Source organism: Haemorhous mexicanus, chromosome 12 (genome assembly GCF_027477595.1).
Source record: "Haemorhous mexicanus isolate bHaeMex1 chromosome 12, bHaeMex1.pri, whole genome shotgun sequence".
Classification (NCBI taxonomy): domain Eukaryota; kingdom Metazoa; phylum Chordata; class Aves; order Passeriformes; family Fringillidae; genus Haemorhous; species Haemorhous mexicanus.
Window position 1 is genome coordinate 20,675,526 of NC_082352.1, and position 15,797 is coordinate 20,691,322.

Here is a 15,797-nt window from a genome sequence, read left to right on the forward strand (position 1 = left end):
GCACCTGCTGGCTGCTGCCTATGGAAAACCAGCATCCACCATGGCTTAGGGCAAAAAAAGTGGAAAGGAGAAGCTCTAATAAAGTGAATTAATATTTTAAAGCGTAATTTAATTTTATAATAATAACATATTAGGATCAGAATAATATTAATATTAGAATAATCTCGTTTTGTGGAGATAAAGACAGTAGCAGCTGAAAGGAATTTAAGTCACTGCAATTTTCTTAGGAATATCATATTTAGAAAGAGAAACCTGATGTGATCTGCCACAGATCATGATATTTAAAATACTGGTTTATATTAAATAATGGCCAGATGGTTTGTGATAATTTAAGGAGGTACAAGACTTCAAAAAATTTCTTAGCTTTTAAAGACTTCCAAAATTGTAACAATTTAATAATATCTAAATACATACCTAACCTTTTAAAATTAAAGTAAAATGACAACCTGAAACAACTGAGAAAATAAAAACTCTTTGAAAGGAGAAAAAAATCCCCACAACCCATTCCTCAATACAGATGGATGAATATTCAGGCTTCTATTTTTTTCCTGAGTTTTGAGGGGTTGTTTTAACCAATTCTGGTTATTTTTGAGTCCAAAACAAACTTTTGCAAAGCCAGTGATCCTCTATTAGTTCTTCACAAGGAATGAGGAAATATCAATTCTTCAGGAAGCTTAATACAGAATATTATTACCATCTGTATTTCTCAAGAAAAATTCCTGAAAAATTGTTATGCACTGGAATTAATGGAACATCCAGGAAAAAAACTTAGGATCAGGCTCTAATTTCTTTGAAGTAATTTAGAAGATGGATATAATATTTCTATTTCCTGTTTTTTTTTTCTTTTTCTCAGTGGAAGAAGCCCAGTGTCAAGATAAAAACCTCACAAACCTCAGGTCTGATTCCAGGTCCATGTGGTTCCGTTCCAGGTAAAATGAATCTGGACCAGCTAAGCAGGGAATGAATTTCTCCAAGTTTTCTTCTGGATACAGCTGAGACAGCTAAAGGGGGAGGACATGACAAATTAAAAGTGAAAAGTTTTGTTATTTCGATGAGATTCAAGCCACTGCCTGTTATAAATCAAATATTTTATGAAATTCACTCTGAATTATCTTGGCACATTTTGAGAAGTATCACTGAACAAAATTAGAGAGGGACAAAACATTTTTTTTTTTCCTTTTCCAAGTGTTCTTCTTATTGCCTTTACCTTTGAAATGAATTCAGTCACTTCAGCAGAAGATTTGGTTACCAACGTCACCGAAGAATCAGACCACAGGACCTTGGGGAGGAACAAGAAGGATTTGCTTTAGTCATTAATTTAATTTGGGTCCTCAAAATTCAGTAATTGGTATCAACCCTCCCTCACAGATGTTGTGACAGGTGACATCAAAAAGGAAACACTTTTTTTTTTGTGCAGAAGGACAAAATTGCTGCCCAATTCTTGCTGGTTTTACTTTTAACAACTGCTCTGGATGCTTGGAAAAGCCCCTCAGAGTTTACACAGCCCTTACACTCTGCAGACATCCAGAGTTAAGCAAGCAACCACGGAGTAATGGAATTTTTTCCCCTCATTATTGTTAAAGAAAACAGCTGGTTTGTAGGATCTGCTTTCCAGCAGGAACAGCTCCCCCCACACAAGGCTGCCTATTGCTAATTAATCAACTCCATATGCCACCAGAAATTGGGAATGGCAGCAAAAATCCAGGCAAAACCTTCCCAGTGAAACCTGCAGCTCCTGCTCCAGACTCCATCTTGTCCATGCTCTAAAAAATGGGAATATTCAGTATTTCCTCCCACACAAACAAGTCACGACACCCTCGGATATTGAAGCATTTATTGCTTGGGAGATGAAGTTTAATCAAGCCAAAAATCAAGATTTCTTGGCTTGAGGAAAATCAGCATGAGACAGGCCAGGGATGAATCCCTATGGATCCAAAATATCCACTGGAGCATCTGGGAGGCAGCTGGATCCATAGGGAAGGAGCTGGGTGGGAGTTGGGGATCACAGAGCAGCCTCTCACATGACATTCGTTTCAATGACAACTCCAAACATACACAAAGTTTTTCCAGCCATCCCAAAGCTGCCAAAAAAGAGTGGGGAGAGGAGAGGATTTCAAAATATATTACATAAGGGAGGAATTTCCTCTCAGCAGAGCTGTTACACAAAAAAAAGGGGGGGAAAAGAAGACAGAAACTTGAGCAGTTTTACCATGTTTGTGGGTTGGGTTTTTTTACAGTTTGTGGTAAATAAATATATTTTTTTTAATTCACAAAGAATTTCAGAAAGTACAGGAAATATTCTCTTTTTTTCTAGTTCTGTAATAACTCAGCAACTGTCAGGACTTCTGTTTTAACTTGAATTTTCAATACTTATAAAACAATAACGTGAACTGTAAATGGGGGGAACAATAGCACTGGGCAAACACTAAATTGTCTCATCCATTGATCTGCTATTCCCAAGCTCCTGAACAGAACAAAACCATTCCATAATTGGGGTTTTAACCCAGCAAACAGCAATTTATCAACTCAGCTGAAGTCTCTGCTCTTCCTTCAGTTCAGGCTGTTGAGGCAAACACTGGGTACAGTAATTTCTGTTATTTATAGAAAAATTTGTAATAGGAAAAGAAGTTTCACGAGATCTTAATTGGAGTGGAGACAACTGCAGGCTTCATACAGAGCTTGAAAAGCCCTTGGAAAAATCCTGTCTATGATGGATGACATTTGGAACAATTGGGGATTCAGGAAATTTGGGACATTCTCCATGAATCCGGTCCTGCAGAGGTTAATGCTGCCAAAATCCCAACAGATGCTGAGGAGTTTTAAGGAATAACTTGGTGAAAGTTGTGGATAACTGGGATTCTCCCACCTGATTCCTTCTGGGTTCTCCTTTTCTCACCCCCCAATTTGTTTTATCAAACAAACCAAAGCCGTTTTCTGGGCTGTGCATCCCAAATTTTGGAATGTTTCACTCCAACTGGGAGAAAAGCAATTTGTCAGCTGCTCAGCAGCACCCATTTCCACTGGGTGCCATTTCCCAGGGCTCCAGGGGGTGAACGATGAACTCATCCCTGCAGTGGGATGGGAGCAGAGCCCAGGCTGCAGCAGGGGGAAGCTGCTGCTGCTGGGCTGGCTGCTGAGCCACACCATGCCAAGCACTGCTCCCACTGCCACCCAGGCCAGCCTGCCTGCAGCTCACACAGCACCTCCTGCCCTGCCCTTCCTGCTGGATGAACACCTCTCTGCTGGGAAGGGTTTTATTCCCTTTGGAAACACTTTCAGACCATGGTCAAAGTCCCCTTCCAGTCAACTCCCCCAACTCCTGCTCCACAGAGGTTTCCTCACGTGTAGGAATGTGCCCCCTGTTGATGGAGTGACTCAATTATTCTTTGTCTGCTTAAAAAGGCAAAAAGCCCAGAACTTTCTCTCCCAAAGACACCTCACAGGAACTTTGGGACTTCACCTCACACCTGGGGCTGCCAATTGGACAGAGACCAAGAGGTCCCACCTAGGTAATTCACTAGAAAAGGAGAAGAACAAAGGAAATATTTGCTTTTGTGGGGTGTTCTAACAGGAGCAAGAACCTCTTGCCCCTGGCTTGGTTTTTCTCTATAAGAGCTTTGTTATTTTGCCTTTTATTAAACCTTTTTCTGTTTCCACCACTGCCTCAGAAGCCTCCTGCTGATTTTATGCTGTTTGGGGTAGCTGGGCTATCTTGGGTGGGATGGGTTCCTCTGAGAGCTCCCAAGAGAAACCCAGCACTCAGCCCTGCAGAGTTCCCAAAGCTCTTCTGTACCCTCCAACCTTTTGGAATCACATTCCATCAGAGACTCCCTCTCTGCCTCTTTCCAGCAGCTGTGCCCTCAGAGCCCACATTGTTCTCTGTCCAGATTAAGGCTGAAATTCCCTCTGGCTTCTGCATTCCAGCAGAAGAATGGATATTGGATATAGATGTGGATAATATCCTGTAAGTGTGGCATCACATTTCCCCCTAAATAAACACTGCCAAATTTTTCCTGCATTAAAATGTTTTTTGGGGTTTTTTTGCCAATCCCCACCTACCAACCTCTGCATCATCCACAGCCATTTATGACTTTCAAATCATTGATTAGAAACTATCAGTCCCAAAGGAGCTCTGCTTTCACAAAGCATTTTTGGGATCTAACAATAAAGTTTGAAAATGTCCTCAACTCTTCCTTAAGTATTATCCTCCCTTCTTTCATAGGAAAGGAAACCCAAACTTACCTCAAAGGAATACTCAACATTTCTTTCATTCTTCTTGTGTGCCAGCCCCTTTAATTCCACTTTTTCAACGCTCACTATGGAAAAACAAAGAGAGAAGAAGAATGAGGAGGATGTTCCTAAATACAGACAGAAGTGATGACTTTTGGGAAGTGCCAGGCCCTGTTTTGGGAGCATCCCATGACCTGTGGAGGTGTTCCAGGTGCCCAGTTCCAACTTCCTCCCTCAGGAATGCTGGTACCACCACGTCATGCTGTTTTCCAGACTTGGGAAAGCTTCATTCCAAGCAGTTTCAACCCAAATAATCCATTCCAAGCAAAGCCCTTATCACCCCACTCATCCCTGTAGTAACACACTACAGACAGATGGAATTATCTCAATAACATCAAGGAATAAGCACCATCCCTCCCAGGGATGAGGAAGAACTCTCCATGTTTTCAGGGCCTGGTTTTACAAGTTCAGTGTGGTTTCATGGCTCTGTTCACATCCTGACTCCTCCCTTCTTGCAGCTCCACAGAAAACTTCAGCCTCCACTGGAATAAGGTGTAAGTAAACCAGGATCTGAGTGTGGGAAGGATGGAATGCCAGGACAGGTCATCTTGCACATCAGATATTTGGTGTGCTGAGTTCTTGGAGACTCCCACTTCCCAAGACACCCAGATCAGGAATTCACCATGAAAAACCTTTATTTCATCAACTTTCTGTTCTCTTCTAAATTCCTCCTGCCTTCTGACTGCACATATGGGAATACACAAACGGATTTTTCTTATAAAAAGCCAATTTACATTGGCTTAAAACTCCAAAAGCAGAATTCTCCCAACCCACAGTCACCAAAATTTCACCTGTGGGGGCCAGGTGCCTGAAGGGACACGTGCCATGCATGGAGTGTTTTCACTGAGCAGTCCTAACAAGGACAGCCCAGAATTCTGTCACTTTATTTCCAGAGAATCACCATTTACAAGCTGTTAACCTGCTTTCAGGACTATTTATTATTAACTTTTTGTTATCAGTAAGACTCCAACCAATGTTTACCACATGGAACTTCCTCCTGAGTGCCCAACAAAACACTGCAGTGAAATTACAGCAGCACCATCGCAACAGGGACCTGGCTTGTGTCACCTCCCTTGTCCCTGTCCCCAGGGAGGCTCCACCCAAAGCCCATCTGGAGCTTGAGCTCCCTCTGTTTCCCAACAGTTGTGGCCTGAAGGTTTCATTGAGACCTTTTCAATTTTTTTATTGTGTCCTCAGAGAATCCCAGAATGGTTTGGGTTGGAAAGGACCTTAAAGGCCTTAAAACACCTCCCACTGTCCCAGGGTGCTCCAAACCCCATCCAGCCTGGCCCTGGGCACTGCCAGGGATCCAGGGCAGCCACAGCTGCTCTGGGCACCTGTGCCAGGGCTTGCCCACCACAGGGAACAATTTCTGCCCAAATCCCATCTAAATCCACTCCCAGGCAGTGGGAGCCATTCCCTGTGTCCTGTCCCTCCATCCCTTGTCCCCAGTCCCTCTCCAGCTCTCCTGGAGCCCCTTCAGGCCCTGCAAGGGCTCTGAGCTCTCCCTGGAGTCTTCTCCTCTCCAGGTGAGCACCCCCAGGTGTCCCAGCCTGGCTCCAGCCCTGGAGCAGCTCCATGGGCTCCTCTGGACTCATTCCAGCAGTTCCTGACTCTGGACACAGCCCTGCATGTGGGGTCTCAGGGGAGCACAGCAGGTCCTGCTCGTTTACAAATGCTGCCCCCTGGGTCTTGGCTGCTTAAAAATCTCTTCTTTGAGTCTTATTTCCAGTGAAAATTTTGGAAGCCCCCAAATTCAGCTCTACAGATGTTTGTGGCTGTCTTTACATGGAGAAATGGAACATTCCTGTTCTGATCCTCACAACTGTTCCTCCTCCATGTAATTCCCAATTACAATTACATCAATCCCTGGGTTTAGGAATAATGTCAATTCATTACTTACTGCTTTCTCCTGCACATTCTGCTTTTTGGAGAGGTTTGTTCCTTTCAAAAGATTTCACTGGGTTCCTCTCACACTTCTGAAATGATTTTGTGCCACATGCTGAGCACCACAAGGATCAATCTGCTCACCAGACATTGCTGAGCCATCCAGACAATATTCAGTGGTATGAAGGTTTGAACATGAAGATTTGAAAAGGTTAATTTTAAAAAAATCTACCTCAGTACATTTATTTAAGAGAATTCACTGAGTTGTGATCAGAGCTAAAATAAACGGAATATTGATTGCAATTGTGAGTACTGCAGGATTATAATGAGGAAGAATGTGTAAAATGGGTATTGAGAGGGGGAATGTGGTGAAGCAGCTGAAAGATGAGCAAATAACTTGCAGAAATCCTGGTGTCAACTGCTGCAACATCTGGTTTTGAAAAACACAGCCAGTGTTATGCAACATTTGTTGTTTATAGCAAACCCAGCATCACTTTTCTGCAACTGTTCTTATCGTTTGGCATTTCTAAAGGATTCAATCCCCATCTCTTCCAGACATTCATTTTTCATCTCCAGCAATTCCAGCAGAATTGGATTACTCAGAGACATAAAACCAAGCTATTCCTGTTTTACTCTGTGGGTTAATAACAAACCTTAAATCACCCCTGGATTTCGTGGTGCTGACAGTGCCACAACCTTTTCCTGTTCAAAGTCTGGGCTGAACTTGCCCAGTGAATAAAATCCACTGCAGTGAATTTATCCATGGAAAAGGACAGCAATTAGAAAAATGGACCTTTAAGTAAAGATTTCTGCACTGATCTTGCAAGATGAGCTCTGTTCTAGAGCAGGAAATGCAGTTCATGTCCTGCAGGACAGGCTTTAGGAACAACCAATTGCATAATTCCTAATATTACACAAAGAGCTCCAGGAATTTTCTCCCAGCTAGCTAAAATACCATGAAAAACATCACCTGCCTGAAGAAATCTTGTTTAATTTATCAAGTTGTATGTTTGTGTTCTGTGGCCTCTCACCTACTCAGGGTGTTGTTTAACTTCTGGCTGGTTTTATTGAAATAACCTTCCTAAACCTACCCTGAAGCTTAACTTTGTTCAATCAGTGCTACAGAACTCCAGAAGAAAAGGTGCCATCCACCAAGCACAAATGGGGGAAAAAAAAAGATTTTTATTTATTGCTTTTACTCTCAAAAGCTCAAAGAGCTGACTCTACTCAGTATCCCAATAAATGAGTCCAGGAGCAGAAAACCCTTTGGACAGAATTAAGGGCACATGATACTGATGGCTTTCCAGGATGCTGAATTCAGCAAAACTCCAACTTCCCAACCCAGGGGACACAAAAAGTTAAAAGTTCCTAATTCAGGAGATTCCCAGAGTATATCTGCACTGGCAAAGGGGCACACGAGGCCTTTTGCTGGGGAGATTCATCCAGAAATATCTGGGAGATTCCAGCAGGTGAGTGGAACTGGATGAGATCCCCAGGAGAGGGGCAGAGGAAAACAAAGAGGGTTGGAGAAGCTCAGGGCTGCAGGAGAAGCTCCAGCAAGGCTGTGGCACCCTTGGTGCTCCCAGGACCTTCTGGCATCATCCCTCAAGGGGGTTTTTAAAATTATTACTATTATTATTATTTGCTGCTTTCTCTAAACACAAGAGAAGCCTTTTCCATGTAGTTGTGGAGTACATTTCATTGGATCCAGCATGGAAGGCTGAGTGTGGAATCCTCCAGCACTGAGGCACAGCCAGGAAGCAGAGCCAGGACAGCAGCGACGTCACCTCGTCTGCTCCTCCAGCCCTGCCTCCCACCCTGCCCCAGCAGCCAGGGAAAACAGCCAGGGAGCCTGCAGACATTTTATTCAGCTCTGCTTTCCTAGTTTTCCTATTTCCTGGGGGCTTTTTTCCTGGTTTTCTCCTATTTCCTGTTTTCCAGCCAGAGGTTTTCACCCTTTTGGCTGATATTGGAGCATTTCTCATCTGCTCACTTCAGTGCTCCTGTGAAGGGACACAGAATCCCCTCTCTCTGCTCACACCAGGTGTTAAATCCTCTGCATTTCTGGTCTCCCTCTCCAAAAAAGCAGGAGCTTGGATCTCCTCCTCTTCCCAAAATGTCAGCAGCTCCACAGAGCAAAAGGCCAAATCCAACCCTTCAGGATCTGCCATTCCTGGCTGGTAAAGGTCAGGGTAAAACCTGCACTGGATGTGGGCAAGGGCAGAAGAGACATTTTGGGAAGCCACATCAATCAGATATTGATCTTTTTATAATTCCCTCTTTACAGCTTCTGGATCCATCCTAATAAAAGGATTAGATAGATCAGTGCCTCAATCTTGAGAATTTTGTTCTCCTCCTAAAAAAGTGAAGTAATTCAAGATAAATCAGGAGTGTTGACTGTGGCCCAGCCCTTTCCCATAAAATCCACTATTTCACCACTCCATACCTAGAGGATTTCCTCTGATGAAATCCCTGGATGCAGGGTCAGTTTGGGTGGGATGCAGCATGGAAATGCCACTCCCCAGGTGGCAAAATCTGAATCTCCTGAAACTGGGTTGAACATTTTCCTTTGTGGTACTTGACCAAAAACAGCAGAAAGGCACCAAGTTATTTTTAAGCTGGAAAAAAAAACCCCAAACCTAAGTAAAATCCTTTCTATAGGAGGCCATAATCATAACTGAGGCCTCTGGACTAAAAGATTCATTAGATTTTCATTCATGGAAAGAGGCATCAAACACCATGACAAGCAACTGAGTTTGTGTTGAAAAAGTGGAACAAAAGGGACCTCATAAAATCCTTTCCACATCCCTGTTTACACACAAGTGGGCAGAAATGCAGCACCACCACTTTCACAAGGCATCATCTCCTCTTTGTGCTGAAGAAATGCTTCCAAAGCAGCATTACCCAATCCCTGCTGCCCAGCAGATGCCAAAATCTGGGAACAAAATCCCACAGAGGCTCCCCACAAACCCACCAGGATTTATATTCCCACACATACAGGCAGGAGGGAAGGAAAACAGAGAAAAGAATTTATTTGCTCCATGCAAAGCACATTCATGGCAACAAAAGACCAGAAATTAAAGGGGTTTGTGGGACTTTTGTTTGGGTTTTTTGACTGCTTGTAAGTATCAGCTTCAGAGAGGAGTTTTTAAGGCTGTTTTGTAGAAAACTTCCTGCTTTCACTTTTTCAATCTTTCTAAAGCTTTTTATCCAGGCTATGATAAAAATCCAGGATACCCTCTTGTTCCCAGCACACACACTGATCCTCTTCTGCACAAACACACAAGGACGAGTTCTCTCATCACTAAATTTGATTTCCCTGTCTCCTCCTTCTCAAAACTTCAATTATTCTTTTACTGGAATAATGGAGGCCTGAGGAAAACCTGCAGAATCAAATATGAGGGTGTGAGTCTGTAGGATCAGAACTGAGATCTAAACATGATCAGCATCTTTAGGGTGCCAAGAACTTGGTGTTGGTGCATCCCAGGATCACTGAGGTTGGAAAAGAGCTCCAAGGCCATCAAACCCAGCCTGTGACAGATCCCACCTTGTCACCAGCCCAGAGTGCCACATCCAGTGATTCCCTGGACACCTCCAGGGCTCAGATCAGGTCAGACTTGTGTTTATTTACTAGAACTCCTTTAACAAACCACAGAATGACAATATAATCTTTTAACAGATATTCTAATAGATCTTCTAATATTATCTTCTAATTATCTGATCTGTCACTAAAACAAGAAAGAGCTGGCCCTGCTGAGCTGTCCCTGAGGTGATTTCAGAGGAAGATTTCCCTGGAAGAGCATCCCAAAGCCTCACTTGCAACTTCCAACCCTGCACCCAGCAGGCTCTGAACACTCAGGATCTGGAGAGGATGGCACTGAAACCTTTCCACCTGAACTCTGCTCTATTCCACAGCCAGCAAAAACACACCTTGGGGTGCTCCATGACACATTAACTGCTGCACAAACCTCCCCAGAGATCTCTGATCTGCATCAGCTGATGGGCCAGAGTCCAGAGCAGAGGGCAGGAGCTGCTCTCTGCTGTGGGAGGGCTGCAGGTACAGAAACTGCTCTGGGGAGGCAAAACCACCAAACACACCCTCACATGGAACTGCAGCAAACAATTAAATGTATCATTAACTTAAGTGACAAGCCATGAGCTTGTCTGTGGAGATGCCAGAGGGGAAAATGCTCCCACTTAACAGCATGAAAAAATATTTCAAATATTGAGGGAAAACAGGCAAAGAAACAAATGTTTCTTTTTGAAAATCATCTCATTTTGATATTTCTAGAAAAGTCCAAAGTAGGAACAGATGAAGCAATTCTCTCTGCAGTTCATTGCATTGAGCTGTCAGGTGAAAATGACCTGTTGTTGTTATATTAGTGATCTCAGACCTCTCCAGAAGGATAATTTATAAAGTTATTAACCTGTTTTCACATCCTGCAGTGGTTATGGATGGAGAAAACACAGTGTGAAGAGGCCTAACTGGGACACTGAAGTGATCCCAAATACTTTCTGCAAATATAAAGCTGCTGCTTGTTAAGAAATACTTAAACTGAATGTTTAGATTGAAAACAAAAAATTAAATTTAAAATTATTGAAGTTCTACAGCAAAAGGAAGATACAATTTGAGTTGGACTCATGTGGATCCTGTTCAGCCTCAAAACAGCATCCACCATCCAGTTTTCTGCTGCTATCCCTTAAAACTAAAAGTGGACAACAGTCTTTCCATGGAAAAGGAAGTGCAGCTGGGAAAAAACTTGTAAGCAAACAGAACAGTCTCACTAGTTAGCAAGAAAGTCTTCTGGCTGGCTGCTCCTCAACAGGAAAACCCTGGAAATTAAAGTTTCATGGACATAATTAAAAATTTCTGTCAGCAGAGGAAAGCTCTCAGATCTGGCATTTTCCTGTGTGAAAAATAAGGGTTCTTCCAATGTACAGAATATTTAACACCCAAACCAACACTTCCCTCCACCATGAGTTCAGGACACAAATCAATGCTGCTTTAATTGAAGAGCAAGGCTATGAAGTGCAATATTCCACAGGAAATAATTACAGAGATTTTTTTGAAAACCAAGGCCATGAGCTGAGTTTTGGCAGCCCAGAGAAGCAAGAACAGGCTGGGATTGTATCACTCACCCCAATCAAACCAGGACTTCTCATGTCCCTGCTATTTCCTCACTTGGGCTGATTTAAGCTGCCAACTAAGTGACCTTCTTATGTTTCTCCAAAACAGATATTTAAAATTTAAAAAAGCCGATATAGCTCAGCTTTTAACTGAATTCATGCATTTTTGGAGTAATCCTGAATGATCCTGTCAGCACTTCAGCCAACCACAAAAGTCAATCAACCTAAAGATGGCTTGTGCAACTTCCCTGGATTCAAAAGCTTCCCAAAACCCCAAAGTGCCTCTGCTGGAGGCTGGAGAAACTCCCATCTGGACAGGAAAATGTAAAACCCTGAAGAACCACTCAGCTGCTCTGAAAAGAACTGAGACATGGCTTCAAACCCTGTTTTGAAGGGTTTTCTGCCCAAATCCTGGAGGCCAGGAGCACTTTGCATCCCTGCTGCCTCCTGCCATGGCCATGGAGCACACAGCTGCCTGATGAGTTGCCTTTTTTTGTTTCTTTTCTGAGACCAGAAGAAGCTTTTGCAGAATGAAGTGCCCAGAAAGGGCTGCTGGATTGGCCAGATTTGTGAAACAGCTCCTAAATTTGAGCACCAACACACAGCACTGGCAGGTGCTGGGCCTGGGAACATCCCCCAGGATCTGCTGTGGAATGTGGAATGGTGCTCTGGGTGCAAAACTTGTGGATAGAGCCAGAAAAGGCTGCAGGAGTTAGAGATCAGGCACAACCCAGCAATATATTCCTTAATTCCAACAGCTCTACCCAAGGATAGATGCAGATCTTTGGGATATCAGGCAAAAGGAAGGAAAAAAGAATCCTGAAGGATGGGATTTGATACCATGGCATTTTCAAGCATGATTTTAGGTAATTATGTGCAACACTGAATGTTTAAAGGTATTCAACAACAAATTCAGAGAGATCAGCCACACTGAGGTTCAACATGTGCTCAGGTTCTGTGCCTTGTGGGCTGCATTTTTAAATGGCTCCAGGAATTCCATTTGCACACTGTATTTACTGCCCAATTCCACCTGGAACTGCAGCTAATCAGCTATTTGCACACGAGTGAGAAGTGTAAGTTTTGGATGTAGCTCTGGACCTCATTTGCTCAGTGACTCATTTTCCTTCTCCCAGTTAGCTCAGAGACATGGAAAAGAATTCCTGCAAAAGTGAGCAAAGCCCCAGACTCTGGGGTAAAGGGCAGCTCCAGTAACCATTAACATCAGCCTTGTACAGGCAATTTAAATAAGCAGGCTGCCTGTGTTGAATTTATCTAACAAAAACATCTCTGAAATCAAGAGAAATGTTCAACTTTGGATATAAATAATTTTACTTTCTGGGTAAGCAAGATGCAGTTGTATATTTAGTCTGGTTTTATCTGATGGAGTGCTTATTTTATTTACTATTCTTAGAGCACTTTCAAACAAAATGTTGGCTTTGTTTCTAATTCTTAAGAGGAGCTTTGCTCATCATAAAGAAATCTCCTGCTTTTCCCCAGAAAGGATTTTCTTTGGCACACAGAATTCCCTGAGCCCCCTCAAACCCAAGGTGAGCCTCATGATTAATTCTGATCTGAAAGTTGTTTTCACCTACAAAATCACATATGCAAAGTCAGTTTTCCATGGAAAAACTGACAGAAAACTTTGGGTTTTTGCTAAAGGGCAGCAAAGCCCAGGAATCCAGACTTCCCTAAATCCCAAATATCCCAACCCAGCTGAGCTGAAGGCTTTGAAGTTTGAGGTCTGCATGGAGCAGCTGCTCCCTGAGCTCAGAGAGAGGATTCCAGCCTCAGAAAGGAAACCAGAACGGGCAAAAAGTGACACATTCAGCTGGTCACCACAGCTGGGGACCTGAGCTGGGGCTTGAAGTGTGGAGCAGTGTCCTAAATACCAATGGACAAATGGAGTCTCACAGCAACACCCAGGGAAAGGCAGAGCACCTTTGGGTGCAGCTTGAACTAACCACAAACCACCTTGGCTGGAGCTGAGCAAAGTGGCAACTGAGCTAAAGCTGTTACTACCCATTAGTTTCCCTCCATCACCCAAGATTTTATTCACTTCATGACTGAATAAAGATTTTTAGACCACTCAGTTAATCATAACCTTTGTTGCTCTATTAAAACATCCCACATGAACCCAACCCCAGCTGCATCTGATGAGGATTTGCCCGTCAGGATTTCAACTCTGAGTGCTCCATATATAAATATACATTTCTCCCAGCACAGGGGGTTTGTTGTGCAGCCTGAGGGTGCAGTTTGTAACCATATATCGGCATGGCTGGAGCCCAGAGGGAGGGGATGAGGCTGCAGCTGCTCAGCCAACGTGCCCTGGCTCGAAGGGCATCTGGTGCTAAAACACCACAGCCCTGGGATCAGATGGCTCCAAGGATTCCTGCCCCTACCCAAAGGAGTTAAGGGATTCCAAGTGCAGAGAAATGCAGCATTTCAGCCTCCAAGGCAGATGAAGGAAGCAGCTTGCCTGCTTTGGAAGGGCTGCTCCAGGCCAGCAGGGTTTAATGCTCCTGTAAATAAGCACGTGCTGTTTGCTGCATTTTTGAGACCAGGCTCAGCACTGGAAACTCATGACTAAGGCTGCAATAACAGGCAGGAGCAGCAAGGACAAAGTGATTTTATAGCAGCTTCAATTTTTATTTTCTAAGGAATTATAGCCTTGTTAACAACAACAACAAAAAAATTCTCTTAGCACGCTATGTAAAAACACCAGACTAAGGGACTCATGTGGAATAGAAAATCCTTGAGTACAGACAGTCTTGCCAAGAGCCACAAATGCATTCAAGGGCTCAGCTCAGTGAGGAACAAATATCCCTGCTCAGTCACTTCTGTGAGGTTCCCCTTTTGTGGCAATTTTCATGTCTCTGTTCTCAGGCTTTAATATTCTTCCTCCCTTTTCTACTTTTGTTCAACTCATTGTTCCTTCTTTCTGGATCCCAGACAAGATTCGACCAGTGATTCAAAGAGGCAGAAGGAAGTTCTAATTTAGCAGTTAAACTGATTTGGAGACACCACACAACTACTGGATAACTGTAACACCTCTATGAAACAAGCACAGGAGGGAAAAGCCCAAAGTAGATTTTATTGCCAGGGCAATGAGAATGCCCAGAAACTGAGCTAAGAAGAATGCAAAAAACACCAGACCCCATCCACTAAAAATCTCCAAGTCCCGAATCTCTGAATCTCCACACTCACCAGCAGAACCTTTAGCAGGACCTACAGAATGGAACAAACACCACTTTAAGCAAAAACTCACGTCTAAAGCTCCAGGTCCCCACCTTCTTTTGCAGCAGTTGGATATCCAGCAAATCCCTGAACTCCTTAATAACAGGGACAGGGAGGAATACAAACGAGGAGCTCTCCAAACCACTGAGACCTATTTCATACCTGCTGGTTTTGCAGACAAATTATTACACATTTCCTCGGGCCTGTTCACAAGAACTGATTGTAAACAACTCTGCTGGAATGATACACCTGGAATAATTCACCCCCAGGAGTGGAAAACACAATAGGGAGAAACTCCAAAGGCCCTGTGGTGTTTTCTGCCATTTCCTTTCAGCTGGGGATATTAATGATGTAATTTTAGCAGGGCTGCCCCTCTGAGTGATGGTTAAAAATAGCACCCACACCCTCCACTGATGAAATGCATCCACTCCAGGCAGGGAAGTCATGCAGCACAGCAAGCCCTCTCCTTCTTTTTTCCAGGGAGAAATAAAAGAACAAGCCAGAAAGCAAATGAAACATTAACCTTTTAGCTTAGCATTTCTGTGCTCCCAAGAAAGAAAATCTACTTTAATCAAAAGCATTGTCTTGCATAATTACAGCCTGTGACTCCCCAGCTTAAAAGAACAAAAGACAATTAAATTAGAAATGAAAATTCAAAGCACCTAAACAATGCCAAAGTTGACTGTTTGTCTCCTCTGCTTGTGTGGCACAAAGGACCAGATCAGATCCACAATTCCATGGAAGGCTCCAGGGAGTACAAGGGACCACGTTCAGACGGTCTGGGGCAGTAGAGCCCCTCAAACGTTGAGTTCCCACTGGCTGCAACCCACAAATGGGATTTCATTCTCATGTTAGTCCCTACAATCAATCCAAGAACAGCTCCAGATGCTTCCCTTCCCCAGCAATCTCTTCATGCAGGTCCCAGGATCAGGCTCTGCTCTGGCACTTCCCAACAGACACCGTTCATCAAAACTCCATTAAGCTGTCATTGAACATGAGAACACAACTTCCTCTAAACAACCCCAAAATAACTGAATCCATGGGCAGAACTCCACAGCTTGGACTCTCCTCACATTTGTTCTTTAGTATCATGGAATCATGGAGTGCTTTGGGTGGGAAAGGACCTTACAGCCCATCCAGTGCCACCCCTGCCATGGCAGGGACACCTTCCCCTATCCCAGGTTGCTCCAAGTCCATTCCAGCCTGGCCTTGGGCACTGACAGGGATCCAGGGGCAGCCACAGCTGCTCTGGGCACCTG

General features: G+C 43.6%; 1 protein-coding gene across 1 annotated transcript in view; it reads right to left on the minus strand.

Moving 5' to 3' along the window:
- Positions 1-15,797, minus strand: part of ZCCHC14 (zinc finger CCHC-type containing 14) — a 49,615-nt gene that overhangs the window by 11,395 nt on the left and 22,423 nt on the right. Inside the window, exons 3-5 of the mRNA XM_059857489.1 lie at positions 4,243-4,316; positions 1,208-1,279; positions 892-1,001 (exon numbers count right to left, since the gene is read on the minus strand). Of these exons, the coding sequence (XP_059713472.1) occupies positions 892-1,001; positions 1,208-1,279; positions 4,243-4,316 (256 nt within the window). The remainder of the gene's footprint in view (positions 1-891; positions 1,002-1,207; positions 1,280-4,242; positions 4,317-15,797) is intronic.